This window comes from Montipora foliosa, chromosome 10 (assembly GCF_036669935.1).
Source record: "Montipora foliosa isolate CH-2021 chromosome 10, ASM3666993v2, whole genome shotgun sequence".
In the NCBI taxonomy this organism is placed as follows: domain Eukaryota; kingdom Metazoa; phylum Cnidaria; class Anthozoa; order Scleractinia; family Acroporidae; genus Montipora; species Montipora foliosa.
The window spans coordinates 36,243,878-36,263,877 of NC_090878.1; the positions used below are offsets into that span (position 1 = coordinate 36,243,878).

Sequence of the window (20,000 nt, forward strand, 5' to 3'; positions counted from 1 at the left end):
CCTCTACGAACAGGAGAAATAAGACTACTCCTTCCTTCCGCTAGCCTACAGGTCACCTGTGGGCAGGGTGTAGTACCTGTTGAGCCCCCCGATCAGGGTTACGTGAAGTCATGGGAGCGGGTAGTGGATGTTTTTTAAGGAGGCACGCGGTTCTCATATACACAGTGTTGGCTCCCCAAACTGGCACCAGGCATAGGATCCTTATACCTTGGACACTGGCTGGGGCTACCTATGTTGTAAAGATACCGCCTAGGAAGGAACTTGAGACTAGGGACCCTACATTCCGAAACAACCAGTCCCAACAATGTGAGACCGTCGTAAAAAAGGTTGCTGTTATTCATCGTGGTGAAGTACAATAATAATAAAGTATTCTCGTTTGTCTCACAATGTGGTCAGTTGTGATGTAGACATCTACATCACAAGTGACCACAAGGAGAATACGTTATTATTAATCTGAGACTGTGCGGTCGAAGATGCGACGCCTATTAGGATAAGCATTTAGAGAGAGAGACCCTAGCTCTTCTCGCCAATTCAACAAGCTACTCTAACTAACACTTATCTTATTGCTGGAAAAAGTTAGAATCAAAGTCGGGTTGGGGTCAGGGAATCTAATTATTTGCATTTCTGGACATAAGTGCATGCAGATCAGAGAATCAGTGACAACATTGCACAAAGAAATGGATTGTATAGGATACCTTAACAGCATTCCACCAATGCCTGACTATGGCGAAGTATATTCCATCCAAGCTGAACTTCACATAATAGGCAGTAACCCAGTAGGCTCCATCTTGTCTTCCTTGAGTCGCGATGCCGGTGATCCTCATGGCGCGTCCGAGATCAACTTGAATCCACTGGTTGTGATTTGTGTCTTTGCTGATCCACGAGCGGACGCCATGGAGCCTTGCAAACCACGGTGCGAAATTGTTGTTGAGGAAAGAGGATACAGTGATGGCGGAGTTCTTGAGTTTTTTATTTTGAAGGCCAACAGGATTGTTATAGAAGCGATCTGGTTCGGGAATAGAAGGATTCGGTGCATTTTAAGTTTCGGCTAACGATGTACAACGCGTACCTCAAAGCTAGTTAAGCGGGATATTGCATTTAACTCGGCTTCAGTGTCACTACAAAAACCGATGGTTTGTTACTGTATCTACCCCAGCTCGGGGAAATTCTTCCTTAGAACAACTGGCTTTCAGCAATGACCTAGCAACTTTTCGGATGAGAATTTAACAAAAAAAACCAGTTTCTACGGGCGAAAAGATTGCGACGTCTACGAAAACGTCATGGCTTTGCACCATCGTGAGTCTTTCGCGATTATTCCATCCTGTTTACGTCGTAAAAAGTGGACGACAGGACGGTTGTCTCTACTAGACTTTTACACTAATCGTCTATAATAGTAAAAAGATACTTAGCGATAGAGTGACTTTTATATGACTTTGAAAAATAAACGTAAAAACAGAACGTCAACAAAAATGCAACACATTTAATTGGTTTATTGAACGAAAACAAACGACAGCGACTTTTCATTGGCTTAGCGAACGCGGATGCAAACAACGTCATCCCTCTATGGAACTTTCTCGAAAGCGATCGGCATTTCGCTTCGACGTCATTTGAAATGCAGTAATTTGATTGGGCAATCGAACTGTTTACTGCCTATATTGGGAATTTCCTTGCCGGGATATAGGAGAAGCTTTGTTTTAATGTTGCCAAACGATGGTACGTGAAACAAAATGCGAACACTTTTTTCAAAGTCATAGGAAAGTCGCTCTCTATGAATGTGGTAAGTGTCAAGACAAGTTAAAAAGGAAAACAGCTCACTTTCAGTTGCCGTCCGTGGCTCTAAAACGTCTCGTGCTTTAAGTGCTACTATGATCAAATCATCACTTCCTTTCAATTTTTCTGCAAATTTTTAAAGTGTGTTTGCTTAACACCTGACTGGAAAATTTTGAGCTTTGATTTTTGTCAAAGGCTGTTTACTTTGTAAGTTTTCGATTTCACGAACCGCCATTACTCGCGCTCCAAACTGACCAATTGGACCTCAGAGGGCTGGATATAGGGAAGTGACGTCATTTACTCACAACCTTATATTTCAGAGCGTAAACGCAGCTTCTTATATACGCAAAACACCAGTTTAAAAGTCTGAAAGCCCGAAACTCCCGAGCCGTATATTAATTCATCCGCGCACACATGCATTGTATTCTTAAACTTTTGAGTCTTTGATGTCATGTTCTCCTCGATCCAGCTCTCTCAATATTTCAAAGTTAGTAATGGTGGACCATTAAACATGTAAATTCCAGTTAAAATAAACAGGTGTCTTTTTGAAATCAAGGCTTCAAACTTGGGTCACTTATTGTTTAGTTAACATAGTTTTGAAATCCAAAGAAAAATAAAAATTGATGTTTTGGTCATACTAGCACTTTAAGCTCCCATAGTGCTATCTCCTTGATGCCAAAGGGTCGTAGATGTCAATTAAAAGTCCCTGGTGAGCTGGAATTGGACACGACGGTTGATTTCACCAAGTGAGTTTTGTTCGGCTAAACGCGGACAACAATTCAAAGAGGACGGTAAGCTAGAGGACCGGCCTGAGCGAATACATTACGAGGTTTCAGCAAAAACAGCGGCAACGTACACGAACACTACGCTTCAGAAGAAGCTCTCATAAGAATTTTGCGATTAGTCCATCTTGTTGTTCACGTTGGACAAAACGAGCGAACTGACATATAAATGGAATTTTTACGGACGGTTTTTTTAAAAAGGTAGAAAATGAACGGTTCATTGTTATATGCTCACGTCGTTCCGTCAAAAGCTATTTTACGTTGTCATTTTGAGGAATACGTCAAAGAATGTTCTAACACGCGTGCCGCACGTGCAGCACGACTACGTTTACCTCTTTTAACCAATGATATTCTTGTTTTGTGACGGTCGTTATCGTAGCCGTCGTCGTTCCTTAAACGCCCTATAGAGTGTTTTCATCCACGTGATCAGTAACCATGTTTTTCGACCGAACAAAAGAAACCGTTTGCATGATAACAGAGCTCAATTCCCGGAGGATTAGTTGCGGAAACCAACATGGCCATCGTTCCTTTGTTTAGGGACAACCAACATGGCCGCCATGACGTCACTTATAAACACTATTTACTAACCTCCTCCGTAGTAACACCCATATAGCTCTATTCTCATTGCAATGTAGGTACGGTACCCTTTAGGATTAAATCGGACAAACTTGGCCCTGATCGGTGGAGTGAGGTCGTGCTTCACGATGGTGTAACGATTGTAGTTTCCGCTAAACAACTGAGAGAAACAAAAAGAAGAAGAAAAAGCTCATAAAATTAGAACATTTTCCGGTATTAAGCCCCATGCAAACGGACGCAACAACTCCCAACATTGTAAGGACGTGCAGTGTTTTATGGGAAGGGTACGTGCATGGCTATCTCCACGGAAACCATCTGTAATGCGCGTGCGTGACCCCAACAATGTTGGAACAGAGCATTCTCATCACCAGAGCCTTGGATCGACGCAAGGCTCTGGGAAACTCTATGTAGGAGAACATGCGCCGTAGGGTTCTTGTAGCCAAAAATTGGCTATTTGAACCTTACGGCGCCTGCTCACTCCTCGTGATAGCATGAATGCACCAATTAGAGACGTTTTTGATTGTTCTTCACGAAAACCAATGAGAAGACAGTTTGTTTCAGGGTTCCCCAGAACACTTCTCTCTCTCTCTCTCAGTCGAGAGAAGAGTTCTGGGGTCGAGATTGGGAAGAGAGCTGTTCAAACGGATCCAGCATTGTTGCGCTACGCTTCGGTGATCACGGAACAAAAGAAATGTTGGGAGATGTTGGCTCAAAAGTTTGACCAGTTTCAAACTTCGCGCAACAACTCCCAACAACTAATGTGTTTAGTGCACGGTTAAGGAAAAAAAAGAGAACAAAAACCTACAACAAGTCGAGTTTCATAACCTTTCCCGTCTATTAACTATGAAAAATCTCGTTAAATCAGGCTATTAAATGGGTCAATAACAAAACAACTATACAAGCTATTGTTTGTGATGTGAATGTTATAAGGATAGCTTTATAGCCCCTCATCATTACTTGAAACACGGTCAGCCAAAGGTCTGCAATATTGAAGGAGACCCAGATGGCCTTGTAATTTCGTGCTACATAATAAGGAATCTAAGATCTAAGAAGACGTAGTCGTAGGAAACGTCACCTTAAAATATATAGAGGATATTACACGGCGACAAGAAGATATGAATTTTATGTTTGAGCGGCAAGAACAATATCTAATACCTTTCCTTTTTTAACCAATAAACCACTTTCATAAATGGCGACCACCTTTACATTCTTTTGTAGCGGAGTTCCGCGCGCGCCGCACCACAGTTAAGAAAATATGGTAACCCATCGATGCGACGAAATTTGGTTTTATAGCCATGACGTCATGACCGTCCGTACGTACGTATGTACGTCCGTCCACCCCTCCATGTATGCCAATGTGACCAGTATCATGCTAGTTTACAGCATACATCTTTGATATTGAAAATCCATGTTTTGATCAATTGACACCTCTCGAAACAAGGTATCCGCCTACCAGTATCACGTGACCATATCGCGGGCTCAAGCTTAGAGCTCACATAAGAATATTTTATTTGGTCGCCATCATGAAAGAGGTCTATGATACTCATTTTTGTGGCATTGTCGTTGCCGTACCCCATCGTCGTTTCTTAAACTCCCTAATGCTTCCTATGATGAGCAAAGTCGACTAATACTGAGTGACTGAAATACAGCTAGTAAGCCTTGCAGTATCGTGTCCTGGAATTGAGGCCTGGGAAACCAATGGTCACCAATATTGAAAGACATCTAGCCTTCGGTGTTATGTCAAACAGCGATCTCTTAATCACGAAGGTCTGTAAGGGTAAAGAACTTTAACTGAAATGTCGTATTTTTTGTGCTCTTTCTGTAGTGCCTAAAATTTATTCCAGTAAAAATTTACAAATGACAGTAAGCAATACACAAGTCAATACCTTATTCCTTCCGTATTCAAGATACGCTTTAAACGTTTTTCCATCCATACTGTGGGATACAGCATACGTTGTAACCCATTGGTAGGCATCGTACCGACCCTGTGTAGCCACGCCTGTTATTTTGGCCGGGTGAGCCAATTCCACTTGAAGCCACTGATTGGTGTTCCTGTGTTTTGCTACCCAGGCACCTGATCGGCTGTGTCCTGACGGCCAGTTAAGTAGTGCGCGATCTGGGCCATGGTTGTAGTTGACGTAAGAAGAAGCCGTGAGAGCACCGCTGTCGATGCGAAAGTCTTCTAAACCAAGTGGCATCTTGCATTTGTCTTGAAAGAAATTGCACAGACGTTAAATGTGCACGTATTCTTCGAATATTTTTCAAAGAGCTTTTTGATCTTGTTGATCATAATGTGGTGACGCGCGAACTCGATTTTTTTTGACAGCGAAAATTGAAGCCCGGGTTTGTATTTAATCTTGGGTTAGCGTCAATCTGCTTTTGGATAACTGGGCCGTGGCTTACTTCTTGCCAGTTAGAGACTCTAAAAGATTTTAGGGCTTTGTTTCATTGGTTTCACACGTCTGTTAAGTACGTATTGCATGTAAATCTTCATCCAATGGCAGACACTACAGCCTAGTCAATAGTTACTTGCTAGTGAGCGTTTTCGCGCCACATCCTCGCCCAATAGGAGAGGAGAAAGCCAAGTCTACAGTGACTTGCTCGTATGCGTTTTCCGGCGCTTTTCCTCCGGCTCATACATTTGTTTCACGTCATGCCTGACTGATTTGATTGTCTGCATATATGATTCGTTTTATTCTGTGAGTCAAGAATTAACCTAGCATGAACAATCAAGCCGGTTCATGGGTTACCTATATCGTAAAACTTGGACATATTTTAGAACGCCATGCAATTATCTCCGCGGAATACCGGAGAAAGGTCAGTCCAAATAACGTCTACTTTTCTGATTCTAATCTCGATGCTCAAGAGCTAGACAAACTTCCATTGAATAATGGCTATTTTTGTATACGAGGCCTCATTCAACAAACACCGTCTTGAGATGCCACTGTCAAGATATCGATGGCCACAATCAGTTGTGTGTTAGCACTTTACCGACGAAAGCGTACAAAAGAGAAATCTGCGGAATCCTTTTTAAAATATTGATAAGCGAAAATGACTATATTGAAACGTCTACAATTGTAGAGAAAGTAGGATTAGTCAAATAGTAACAATTGTTTTTTCATTTTTAACTACCCTGCTATGTGCTGCTATCTGCTGTCGTTCATATATTCTGTTCCCTCAGTCGTTTGTTTATTAATTCTTTCACTTGTATCTTTCTTCCGGTTTTCTTTGTATTTACAATTCATCCTTAAGTAAACTGTAAGTCCGGCCAGCCTAGATTAGCTGATGCTACTCTAAATTTTTGTATCAACAAAGTAAATGTTGTTGTTGTCACTGTTGTTGACAGAATAGGACAGGCCACATATAATAATGTTCATATACTTAAACTGCGGAAAGTTAAATACATGAGAGTTGTAGATCAGCGCAGTTAATCAGCAACTCATCACAAGTGACCAGGGGCCTATTTCTCGAAAGTCTCGAAAACTTTTCGGGCCCGAAAAGCCGCTTTGTGAACCTGCCAACCACTTGTTCAGGAAAGCCGCGCTTTTAACATGTTTCCAAGGTAACAAAGACCGACAGAGGGAATTGTGACACGCGAAAATGGCCCGTAAAGTTTCGGGATTTTCGAAAAACGAGTTTCAGTTCCCCCTTTCCTTTGATATTTCAGTTTGTAGAGCAAGTGCATGCGCAATAACATGGTCATTGGTTCGAGCCCCCTTCACTGAGCCTGTAAATGCTCAGGCTTTCTTCGCAACTGTTTTATTTGCTGAGTAACTGCGATGATATCAAATCTTTCGTGTATGAGTCTTTTTAGAATTTTTTTTCCCGCGGCACCGTTAGCATGTTAAGTAGATCAAACATAAAACATTTATGACTACGTACCAGTCCGACATCCATAAAACTCCACTCGCATGGCAATAACACTGTACCAGCTGTAAGGTACAACACGAATGAAGCGTCCTCTGATATGGGGCGATAACGGGTGTGATACCTCGGTGTTTTGATCCGAATTGCCAGGAAAATACTGTAGCAGGTTTGAAATGAAACAAATGGTAAGTTTGTCTAGAAGGTTCAAGGTTGATTGACTGACTTTAGGTCGATCGATCGATTGATCGATGGATCTATCTACTGACTGACAAAGTGTTTGGTGTAACGTTGAAAACGTGGTCAATTCTTCATCATAGCTGGCAGAAGCCCATAACCCACAAGTGTAGATCTCTCTCAGATGGCCTTCGCCCATCGGTTTACCGCATTATTTCAAATTTAGAACACGGGTCCTGCTAAATTATGGCCACAACGCCTCGGATTGGTCTGGAACCATGTAGCCGCAAAAGAGAGTTGCACGTGCTTCATGCACGATCACTGATAGTGCAAGAAACAAAATACCGCCACGTTTTTCTACCGAAAAATCTAAGTAGTAGCCGCCCTAAAAATTGATGATAAAGAAAAGAGATGGGCCGCATTTCATCGTAGATCGACACCTCTGGGTTATGGAGTTCTGGAGCTGCCTGGAGAGCCGTGGCTTTTAGGGAGGTCTTTCAAATTTTATCCGGAGAGAACACAAGCTACTTTTATAACCAAAACTCAAATGGTAAACTTGTTCAAATATGCTTGAAACAGCTAAAAACTACAACACACGAAATTCTGAAAAGGGTGCATTACCTTAGTGGTAAATTTCTCTTTGTAATCCACGAAGTGAATTCCATCCAATGAAGATCGTAAGGAGTACTTTGTGACCCACTGTCTAGAATCTTCTCTTCCCTGGGTTGTAATTCTAACAATTAAAGCTGCTCCTCCAAAGTCAACCTGTAAAAAAGATGTTAAAGAAAACAGTGAGGAAAAATGAAACAACTCAACGTTTAATATTTGTGGCTTTGTGCTTACAGGAACCTCATTGCCTTTTTCACAAATAAGCGAAGATTAACCCGAGGGATTCCTCGTTGACGAGTAAAATCGTCTGGCGTTAGACAGAGTAAAATCTATAAGTGTCGATTGGCATTTATGGCGGTGAAAGGGTTATATAACAACATTTCCTGTAAGAAAGTGACGTCACTCAGCGAGACAACGATTCAAGGACCCTTTTGCGAGACCTGAGGTCCTTAGAACGATCTGTTTGCATTTGTTGCCAGCTTGGAGGTTCAGGAATCTGAGCCATGAACCACATTCTTAGCGAGTGTTGGAAGGAAAAGAGCTCTCACCAATGAGCTAACATTGCTCCTCCGTCGGCTAGAGGTTCGGTTTCAGGTTTGGAGCAAACGGCAAACGCTAAACAGAAATTTGGCCTTTACAAAAAAATACGCTTTTGGATTGAAGTTACTTCTTGAACGTTAATCACAGATACCGAAAAAGCCGTAAACAAAGTGACAGGCATCCAAGTCTCTATAATTATTCAGGACTTGATTTTGCAAACGTAAAAATAAGTTTTGTTGGCACTAGCTGTACCTGTAAAAACTGATACCGGTTATTTGTTCGTGCCCTCCAAGCACCCATATACCGGCCACTCTTTTTGAGATGTAGCCGGGCTCGAAAAGCAGCATGGTACTTGTCCCATTGTGAAGAAGCAGTCATTCTTGTGTTTGGTAGTCGTCCATTTTGCAACCCCATCGGTCGGTTACACAAAGGACCTGAACACAAAGAAGAAAAGGAATGTCAAAGTGTGTTCGATAAGATAATCTTGACAAAGACATTACAAACTGGGCTTATACCCCATCTTCACCAACAAGACACGTTTCATTAACCTGGGTTTAACAAAATGAAAATCAGTCACGTACAGAAAAAGCGTAGGACTGGCTTTTACATGAGATTCAGATGAGTTTCAATACATGCTTTGATTTGTGTTAGATGTGTAGTCGACAAGGATCAGAATACATGATTTAAAAAGAAATCAATTTGAAACTGTATTTAACTAAACATGTTCAAAACATGGTTGGTGTGAACAGGGCATCAGTTGGTTCGGATCAAGATAAGACGAGCCAAGACCGGCTTCTCAATATCTTCTCTATCCAAGCTTGGAAAAAGATAAGAGAGCAGATTTTAAACTCACCGTGTCTGCATCCATATAACTCCATCCTCAATGCTATATAACCGTTCCAACTTTTTGGATAAAGTCGAACATACCGTGCCTTGAACGGTACCCTGAAGCGGTGCAACACGACAACATGTCTTTCACTATTTCCACTAAAGACCTAAAATGTACCAATGGTCAATTAGTTGTCAAAATAGTAGTCAAATCCTTGACTTCAAAAAATGTTCTGAGTCGTATTATATACAGTTTCTAGAAAACCAGTATCGTATGAGTAAGGATGACTTGAAAGGCTTAGCTTGACTTCTGCGGACACGAAAGGACTTGAGTTAACAGGAAACCACTTGCATGACATGACATGACATGACATGACATGACATGACATGATATCACGTGAAACGAAATAACACGTCGCAACTTTACTTTTCTTGATTTAAAATAGCTTAAGGTTACTTGATTTGGCACACTCTAGTTTATAGAGTATGACATTCTACTTTCCTGATGAACTCATCAATCAAATACTACGATCTCCAAATATGGTTCGCGCAAATTTTATCAAAATAAATCGAAATGAGTTGTTGCACTTTTCAAATTCACATAGATTAGAAAAAAAGCAAAGGTAAGCTGTAAAATTAGCATCACATTTGTAGCTGTTTGGTGTCTAAACTCGTCGAAAGGAGGGTCAATGATAAGGCTAAGGTCAGCCTCGAACCCAGCGTCGCTTCCTTGTAGCTGAGAGGTATGTAGCCTAGGTTCAATACAAACAAGGGTAATTGACATGACATGTCGTGAAGTAACTTGATATCACATTAAGTCGTCATTTGGCTGCCTACTACACCGGAAGACTTTCACTGCGGTAAAGTTGGGGGTACTTAGCAAAGCAGAGACACATTATGCAGTTTTAAGTTTGCTTAAACAGATTTTAGGAGGGGGATAGACTGTTCAGACCATTGCGTGACGACATTTACCTTAGGTGTGCTTCCTTCTTTGTAAGGGACAAACTTCCTTCCGTCTGCGCTGTATTGTATGACGTAAGACTTCACGTAATACGTTGCGTCATAACGACCCTGTGTAGCTACGCCTTTCAGTGTGGCAAGTGCTTCGAGGTCGACCTGAATCCACTGGTTTGTATTTTGCTGGCCGGCTGTCCATCCTCCGTACGTAGAGCCATAATTCCTAGCCTGTAATCGTGCATTGTAAGGTCCATAGTTCATGTTATACATTGATGAGGCGGTCAGGCGCGGTTTCAAGATGCGACCATCCTCCATTCCCAGAGGAGCAAAGCAACTATCTGTAAACGAAATTGAGGAATATTACTCTTAGTCTTGAAGGCTGGGATACGAACGTGTTAAAAAAAGTCCCCATTCAATTTTCGCCCGCTTTTTAGTTGTAACGATATTCTCAAACGAATAAAAATGTATTCATTTTCAAAGATGTCGCCTGCAAAGGGTGATTTTAGTCACTAATGGCACCCTCACGTAACTCATGTACAGCAACGCACCTGCAGGACAGCCATAAAATTCCACTCTCATGCAAATATGACTCCGCCAGCCTCTTGGTCGAATCTGAACATATCTGGCAACGATCGGAGGAGCTATCGCTTGCGTCACCACAGAGTCTAAATCACGATTTCCTGTAAAAGTCTGAGAAAGAATCAGAATGAAATTAGAAAGCATTTCAAGTATAAAGTCCGTTTCAAACGTCGTGCTATCGTCTTGCTACTGTCGTGCCGAACTCAATTCATCTCTCTTAGCACGGCAGTAGCACGACGTTTGAAACCATGTTGCGCCACTGCCATGTCATGGAGTACGGGAATTCGCTCTCTTGTTTCATATTTACTGCTTTTAGGCCTGTTTCAAACGTCGTGCTAGTGTCGTGCTAAGTTGGCACGACTCTGGTACGACCTTAGCACGACTTGTTTTCAGACGTCGAATTTGTTTTCTGTCGAGCTATGAAAACCATGAAAATAGACCAGCGGTTGTCCAACTAAGCATACTCTTAATCAAAATGGAACTTGGAGTTGATTGTAAATACAACCTAGAATATTCATTTGGTTTACATGCGAAAATACAGATTCTGGGATCAAGTCAAATTTTGTTTACATGCTAGTACTTTTTAATTCAGCGCTGGCTCGTCGATTTATGCTCATCTCCATGAGAATCATCCAACACATTCTGGCCTGTTTAAACACTGCTCGCTGAAAGACTCGAAAAGTCTCTTCTTCCCACTGACTCTACTTTGGGCATGCAGCATTGGCTTCTGCGCGGGGCAAAGATATTCGAAATTGTCGTCCGTGTACTGAAGATGAATCACAACCTCGTCCCCAGGGCCATCTTTGGTTTCAAGATGGTGGGTAGGCCAACTGGGCATAGTATGCGAACAAGAAATTGGAGGACAACAGGTGCAACACCCTTAAGAAGCAAACAGACAACAACCGCAACTGACACACAAAAAAGTGTTATCTGTGCAACACAGAAGCCAAAAAAGGTAAAAATCGCCGACAAGTTGGCTCAGATGGTTGAGTTCATTAGGTATTTACCACTTGTCATCACTCTTTTTTGTTTCTTTTCATCATTGGGGAGTTTAAGATCTACGATGTCGTTGCGACGGCAACGAAAACGTCACAAATTTTGCATATTTCATTAGCAAAAACAATAGCTTTGCACGCTCTGCACGTGAATCTTTAGTTTTTGTGCATTTCTTTCACGTTTTCGGCAAATCTGCGACGTGAAATGACCAATTCTCAAGTTTTACGGAGAACGTGAACAAAAGGCAGCGAATTTGAATTTTCTATCGTAGATTCAATACCGCACCTCCTAATTCAGTTCCTGGAAAGTTACACTAGTTTTTAGAAGTTAGACAAGGCGACACAATGACGAAAAAGATTAATAAACCTGAACTTGCAATTTTAAATGACGTTTTCGTTACCGTCGCGGCGCAGATCTTAAACTCCCTATTACTCCCTATTATTATCTTTAGGGAGCTTAAGCAACGACAACGGTGACGGAATTAGTGGGGAGAAGCAATGGCTTTTCACGCTCTGCACGTGCGTACTTTGCACGCGGTTTATCAAGGACGTCAGCCCTTGAAGATAAATTTTCATTTGCTCCCCTAAATTAAGCACCGTTCCGACCAGTGTCAATCTTGAGAAACTACCACATCCTTGTCGTATTAAAAAGGTTGAAATGGTCACGAAGCGATTAAAATAACGCGAATTTATATTTTGAGATGACGTTCTCGTTGCCGTCGCCGTTGTCGTTGCTTAAACTCCCTATTGAGTGTTTTGATCTGACGTCACGGCGTCCATGTTGGTGTACAGAACAATGCCGTAGGATGTCTTTAGGGATTTTGACGCCATTATGCAAAACTTGTGGGGCCATTTTCTATTGTTCTGCACACCAACATGGCGGTCTCATCACGTGGATGAAAACCAAGAATTACCACCCGTGATAAACCTTATCCCAAAAAGAATCAGTCTTTTCTTACCTTGTCATTGCTCATGTGTCGGTATAATGCCCAATGAACATTATCCTGACTGAACAGCAACCAGTATTGAGTCACCCATTGATGCGCATTGGATCTTCCCTGCGTGGCTATTCCTGTTACCTTGGTAACACGGCGGAAGTCAAACCTCAGGTACTGGTTGTGGTTGTTATATCTTGCGCACCAGGCCTGACTCTGGCGAAGCCGTGCTCGAGAAGTGGTAAGGCCTGGATATGATGATGATGCTGTGATTTGGTTGTTGTGCAAGCGTCCGTTTTGAAGGCCAAGCGCAGCACTACACAGACCCGCTGTAACGAGAAGAGAAACCATTTTAATTCATTTTCTTTGGACATCTTTTCAGCTCAGTGTGGAATATATTTTCGGGAGGAGTTTCATGGCCTTGCATTGATACAATGCAAAAATGTCACACCACAGGAGCAAAACTGTCACGCTGCATTATCATTCCCAGACTCCATTGTTCACCCCACCCCACACTTGGTGCCGTTTGCATCTTTTCCTTTGCATTATGATTGGTGTCTTTGGCCATAGATAGCCTTGAATCACGTGATCAGTGGCCATGTTCATTCACCAAATCAACCGAACACGTTCACTTTGTGATAGAGTCGAGCCATATTACACAAGAATTAGATTACGGCACAAAAAAGGAGGCTGCTCCTTCGTTAAAAGCATAAATATGGCCGCCATGGGGACAAATGACAGTGGTAATTGGCAATGGCTTTTCACCTCAAATCCAAAACTCCTCTTTAAATCTTATCCATAATTCACATCGTGGAATTGGCTTTCAGCAACAAATTCAAACTCCTTTATCATGTCTACTTTCACAACATGTTTTTTAAAGAAATTTGTAAAACTTCGAAAAGGAGTCTTTTGAACCTATTTGTAAGAGTGTCACACCATAAACTCGACACAAGATTGCATGTATTGTAAGAGAAACCCCTTTATCCTGTGACCTCTCAAAGGCCATCTTCTAGCCAGCTCTTCCCTATGGAGCTGTGCAAAGTAAATGTAATTTGAGGATGAGAGTGAAATCCAAGCTGAATTGTGACCATTCAAATGAAAGGTACCGAGTGAATAATCATAATACTGTACAAGGTTATTATAATTTTCAAACTACAACTGTACACAAACTGACGGGCCAAAGAGTGCCTCGATGCTCAATTCTGAATTGTGACCACTCAAATGAAGAAGCGAGTGAATACTCATAATACTGTGCAAGGTTAATATAATTTTCAAACTACAACTGTACACAAACTGATGGGCCAAAGAGTGCCTCGATGCTCAATTCTGAATTGTGACCACTCAAATGAAAGGTACCGAGTGAATAATCATAATACTGTACAAGGTTATTACAATTTTCAAACTACAACTGTACACAAACCGACGGGCTAAAGAGCACCTCGATGCTCCATTCTGCGACTAACATTTTTGAGATAGGAAAAGGTTCAATAGAATTGGATTGAATGACAATCAAAAACCCTACAATTTTTGGGGCCTGAATGTGCCTGTTGTTTGGATTGGGAAATAAATTAGAGAATATGATGGCTTCGTTTTACACGTAAACATTAACATTACCTGTTGGGCATCCATACAGTTCAACCCTCATTGACATCCAACTGTACCAGGATACAGGATAGAAGCGAACATGACTAGCCACAAATGGTTTGTTAATACGGTGAAAAACAATTCCATTTCGATTGACGTTTCCTTGAAATAACTAAAGACAGAATCAAAAGAAAACCATACATTTATCAAAGTTATCCTCCAGCGCGCGCATCTCAGTAGATCTCATGTTCCAATAACTGTACAAAATCTGTAGCTAACAGTCTACAAACGAGTGTCATTGTCATGTTACGAAACTATATCCTTGACCTATGTTTATTTATCTGAATTTCTTAAAACGCTATTAGTTACCCTCGCTGAGCTTCCTTCACGGTACTGGATGAATTTCACACCATCTACACTAGAGCTCATAGTGTAGGTTTTGATCCATTGGTTGGCGTTAGATCTTCCTTGTGAGGCCACGCCCTTTATAGTTGAGCTTCCGTCTAAAGATATTTGCAGCCATTGGCCGCGTCTGTTATAACGTGTGCTCCACGAATAGACTTGATTTAGCCTGGCGTACCAAGGTGCCAGGCTGCTTGTGTAGTAGGAAGAGGCCGAGAAGGCACCTGGGACCAAACGGCCGTCTTCAGCACCCAGGGGCATGGTGCAGCGGTCTGCAAAACAAAAGTGCAAAGAATTTTCTTAGTCAAAAGGAAGCTTTAATTCCCGAACGGAGAGTAAGTAGTTAAGTAACTTTTTGTCGCCTTTTCTGGTCGACTAGGAGAAACGACAAGAACTTTCACACTGGAGACGCAAGTAAGGAGATTGATGCAACCGAGATAAAAGAATGCACAACATGCCCGTAGGGAAGGAGTGTGCGACTATCCGGAGAAAGAAGATCTTAGTAAGTAATCTTGGTATCCAAAAAGAAAATTGGGGGTAACCATGTATTTTAGATAATTAAGCTTCAATTTGAGAAAGAACGCCATACATTGCTTTGTATTTTAGCTTTTTACAAATATTATTCATGAATTGTCTATGAAAAATGCGTGGTTACCCCCAATTTTCTTTTTGGATTTCAATAACACTTCTTAAGATCTACATTTCCTGCATAATCATAAACCGGGGCAAAAATATCTTTGAATTAGTAGGCACCGTCCTTAAAGGGGCTAGGTCACGCTATTTTAGGTAATTTTGTTTAATTTTGTTAATTATGAGCTCTAAACGTCAAATTGGCAGAGCAAGAGTCTTTCATTTGCAAAATCACGGCCACATAACAACTGAGAATGATTTTCCCGCTTTGTAAATGACATTTATATAGACTTGAAAAAAGGTGGGCCGACGTTTTTCAAATTTACCCAAATTCAATCCACTTCAATCCTCTCCAGTTTTGTCCATCCATGTCCCTTCTTGGCTTCCCTGTGTTTTGTTAGAGTTCTTCTATAGTTTTGAACAGTTATTTTAATATTTTAGTTAATTCTATGACCATTCGATCAGTGCTGAAATTGCCTAAAATTGCGTGACCTAGCCCCTTTAATTGCAAGAATTTGTGAAGCAACAGCAAATGTAAACGCAACAAAACGGAAAGATCAAGGAGCAAATATTGTTTTGAAGTTTGCTGGTTTTAGCTAGGCTTGAAAGGCTTATTAGCATTAAAACAGAAGAAGATTTTATTTGGCCGCTATTATGAAAGAAGTCTATGGTTCATTTGTGCGCCTGGTCGTTGATTGTTTACAGTGATCACAGAGGAATCTTACCAACATAGCATCCATAAAATTCTGCTCTCATAGAAATGTGGCTACTCCATCCCCACGGTTTTATCCTTATATAGCGCGCTAAGATAGGCGAAGTGAGAGTGTTGGTGACCACAGTGTTTCTGTCTTTGTTGCCAGTAAAATACTGAGAAAGAGGAGTAAAGAAAACAGGGTTACGATTTAAATTATTATTGAGATTTCAAACGCTTTCTTTCATTTTTCTCAAGTCAACCCTCGAGACCCTAGCGCTAACCCTTGAGAAAAAGATGAAGGGGTTAGGGCTAATCACATTATCGTGTAACCCTAACTCCAACCTGGATATCAAGTGAAGCTATGATCCTCGCAGTTATTAACGCAACTTTAGCAATTGCGCAGAGAAGCCAGAAATTTTCTGGACTTCAACGGGGTTTGAACCCGTGATCTCGCGATACCGGTGCGACACTGTAACTAACTGAGCTATCAAGTCACTGACGTTGGAAGCAGGTCATTTGTGGGTTCTAATATTCCCGTGATGAATGAATGAATGAATGAATGAAACAACGAATGAGGTGAGGATCATAGCTTCACTTGATTTCATATCGTCAGTTCAATATATGATTCCTTTCATATATCATCTCATTTATTAATCCTGGATATGTCTGGTCAAATTGGAATGCTGGAAAAAAACACAGACAAAGTAAGCCGGTTTCAAGCAAAGATCATTTGAAGAGAAAATTCTGGACGTTTATTCCATTCACGCTCGTTAGACTTGAGATTAGTTATAGCTAACGAGGTGATACGAAATTTGAAGTTAAATCAAACTCAAACAATTTTGTTTTAACAGCAAGTATATCAACGCAATCGAATCCAGTAAGCGCAAGCTTGCAACATTAGATTTTGTTGTGCAAGCTGATTACGTAAGCAGACTCAACCGGGCGATTTTAGATATATAATTGGTAAAAGTGATGTTACAAAACAGTTTTAACGCCAATTTTTAATCCATGTGACGCGAAACGACTTTTAACGCAAACTTTGTTACGGCAACGGTATGTTACGCGAGACGATTTTTAACGCAACATTGCTCGCAACATTTGAGGCTCCTGCCTCCTGCCCATGCTCCTGCTCGACAAATCGCGGGCGACAAATATGGCGGACACTGTTGACGTGACTGTCGACATGACTTATTTCGGTTCTCCGTGGTGCATTCTGGGACGATGTTGCGTTAAAAGTCAACGACGAGGGTGTTGCAAGCACAAACCCCAACAAAATTCAGGCAACAGTATTGCAGGTTTTTGAAAGTGACTCAATTACCTGCAACATGTTGGCGTAACAAAATGTTGCGTTAAAAATCGCCCTATGCGCCATGTTGCACGAGACAACTTTTAACCCAACAATTTTGAGTTCAAAATCGACTTGTGTAACATTACCTTACGGCTTTTGGAAAGGTTGGAGAGTACTTGAAACACGTTTCACCAGGAACCCATGACCTACAATTCCCATACTGTTCCTTTGTCACGACATTTTTACAGATCGATGTATTTTTAGACTACCTTTTCCGAAAAAAACAAAGGCAGTTCCGGTTCGGTGACCCTATGACGTCAGGTTAATTTCTTGTAATTGGTCACCGGGTTCCTATGGGAGTCTCATAGGCGGGAAATTCAACCTAAAAATAAATTGGTCTGTGAAAACTTCATGACACGAACGCAATGGAGTTGTAGGCTCGGGGTCATGGGTTCCTGGTTTCACTTCTTTCGTGTTCCTTGAACTTCCTATGTGTGTTTTTTTGTTTGTTTGTTTGTTTGTTTGTTTGTTTGGTTTTTTTTGCAACTCGATACAAGCGCGTTTAAGCTTAAGAAATTGTTGAATAAAGCAAGCTCTCACCTTGATGGAGTCTTGCACCTTGTAATCAGCCCAAGAAAGTCCGTCTTGACTAGAAGACAGTCGATATTGCGTTACCCATTGATTGGCATTCTGTCGCCCTTGTGTAAGAACACTCCTGACCTTGGCCGGCTTTCCAAGGTCAACTTGCCACCACTGGTAGCGGTCGTTAAAGCGCGCGCTCCAACCGCCTTGGTATTTCCCGCGCGCTGTAAAATGCAGACGCCCAAAGTACGGCGCGTGATTGGCGTCGGCCATTGAAGAGGCTGTAATTGCGGTGTTCGGAATTCGGCGATTTTGCAGTCCCAGGGCTTCTTTGCATGGCTCTAAAGAAAATCATTGATTACAGTGCATTTTAAGTTACAACAACCGAGGCCAAATACTAAACGATTGATACAGTTCTTTCAGTGCCTTTAGGACCCTCTCTTGGCATAAATTTGATACGAGACGGTTCCGTGTCACTGAGACAACTGATTAATGTGCGATGCCATATATTCAATAACGACACCGCACTCGGCTTAGAAACTCTTTCACAAGGAGGAATTCTGATCACACCAATTCACCCTCTGCGCTAGAGTGCCACAGATCAAGCACCTACTACCCCGAAGAGAAAGCTCGTTAGAAAATTATATTACAGGTCTTGCCATGGCATATAAAGAGTGTTTTCACGTGACGTCACGGTGACCACGTTGGTGCTCCTAAACAATGGAAGACGGCCATAATGGTGATCCTAACTGATCCTCCGGGAATTGAGTTCAATTATCATCCAAACGCCTTTACTTTTGTTTCGGTGGAAAAACAAGGTTCCTGATCACGTGAGTGAAAACACTCTATAGTCTTGCATTTGTCAAGTTCAAAATCTCTTAGTGTTGTTATATACTTAGCCAAGGAGAGAGAATCCCTGTGTTCAATTCCATGATGATTATTTGAATTTTTTTTTTAGATTGCGCCCGTACTACCAAGGTCGTTTACGGCCGCATGGACCACTTTCACACGAACTGATCCTTGGGGTGTCGTCCTTGTATTTAGGAGTTTAAGAAACGACAACGGCTATGGCAACAAAAATCTCAGTTCAAAATTCATCTATACGCTTTCATAATTATATCGAGATGATTCCGTTTTGTTCACGTTGCACAATATGAGCAAAGTATCCTATAACTGGGTTGGTGTGAGCGCTTGAGAAGCGAAAACCTTGAGCGCTTTCCTTTTGAATGGAAAACCATTCCTTCCGGTGGGACAACAAATGGAACAGTTCCTACCATTCGAATCTTTTCGGGAAAAATGGAAAAACCCCATACGTACTCCTCTTTCATCGTTTACACCGAAATGAACCATTTGCTTCATGATGGAAGACCCCTGCTTTGTTGAAGGAAAGCACTGCCGAACAATTAAGGGAAAACATTTACAAATTTCTTTCTGACAAATGCTAGGTTGCGTTTTTAATTGCGGGAAATTTCTACTATTCCATTTGGCGGAAATTCCCACCGGTTTCACCTTCACTTTAATGCGTTCACAAGAATGTACAGAAAGTTCATGCAGCACGACAAGCACGATTATTTTCCTTTTTAGCCAATAATATTATTGCTTTCTGGGGTCAGTTGTCGATGCCGTAGCCGTCCCCATTTCTTGAACTCCCTATTAACCACGCAGAAAGACATAAAAGAAATAACATAGATTCCACATAACTTCCACCGTAATAGGGCTAATAGTGGGAGAATCGTTCTCTCCCCCGTCTCTCTCTCTCTCTCTCTTACCCTCTCCCCCTCCCCCTCCCCCTCACCCTCCCCCTCCCCTCCACCTCCCCCTCCCCCTCCTCCCTCTCTCTCTCACTCTGGTATGTTTCAGAATGCTATTGCATGATAGGTGTTGCATTCTTCATTAAAAGCAGATAAGTGTTGTTAAGGCTACCGTGTTTTGATTGATTAAAATACTATTATTATTATTATTATTATTATTATTATTATTATTATTATTATTATATGGCTTGTGTTTGTAACCGATATAACGCGCGCTCTGATTGGCTAATTGTGACTGAATTGTAGGGCATTTTTCTCTCGTAATGCCCACGGGCCGATTACGGGCTTGCAAAAACAAAGCAAAAGGTAATTAAAAAGCCATATAATAAACTACTTACTAACCGAGCTAGCTCGAGCCGCACTGGGGAATATTGGCCGTTTTTGTACGGACATCGCT

The 20,000-nt window shown here is 41.6% G+C and overlaps 1 protein-coding gene across 1 annotated transcript in view; it reads right to left on the reverse strand.

Annotated features, from left to right (window-relative positions):
- Window positions 1–20,000, reverse strand: part of LOC137972867 (uncharacterized) — a 237,670-nt gene that overhangs the window by 217,054 nt on the left and 616 nt on the right. Inside the window, exons 2-15 of the mRNA XM_068819561.1 lie at window positions 17,811–18,133; window positions 15,954–16,095; window positions 14,566–14,870; window positions 14,227–14,368; window positions 12,637–12,941; window positions 10,652–10,793; window positions 10,119–10,441; window positions 9,172–9,313; window positions 8,571–8,752; window positions 7,791–7,934; window positions 7,011–7,152; window positions 5,015–5,337; window positions 3,141–3,288; window positions 696–1,006 (exon numbers count right to left, since the gene is read on the reverse strand). Coding sequence (XP_068675662.1) covers window positions 696–1,006; window positions 3,141–3,288; window positions 5,015–5,337; window positions 7,011–7,152; window positions 7,791–7,934; window positions 8,571–8,752; window positions 9,172–9,313; window positions 10,119–10,441; window positions 10,652–10,793; window positions 12,637–12,941; window positions 14,227–14,368; window positions 14,566–14,870; window positions 15,954–16,095; window positions 17,811–18,133 — 3,074 coding nt within the window. The remainder of the gene's footprint in view (window positions 1–695; window positions 1,007–3,140; window positions 3,289–5,014; window positions 5,338–7,010; window positions 7,153–7,790; window positions 7,935–8,570; window positions 8,753–9,171; window positions 9,314–10,118; window positions 10,442–10,651; window positions 10,794–12,636; window positions 12,942–14,226; window positions 14,369–14,565; window positions 14,871–15,953; window positions 16,096–17,810; window positions 18,134–20,000) is intronic.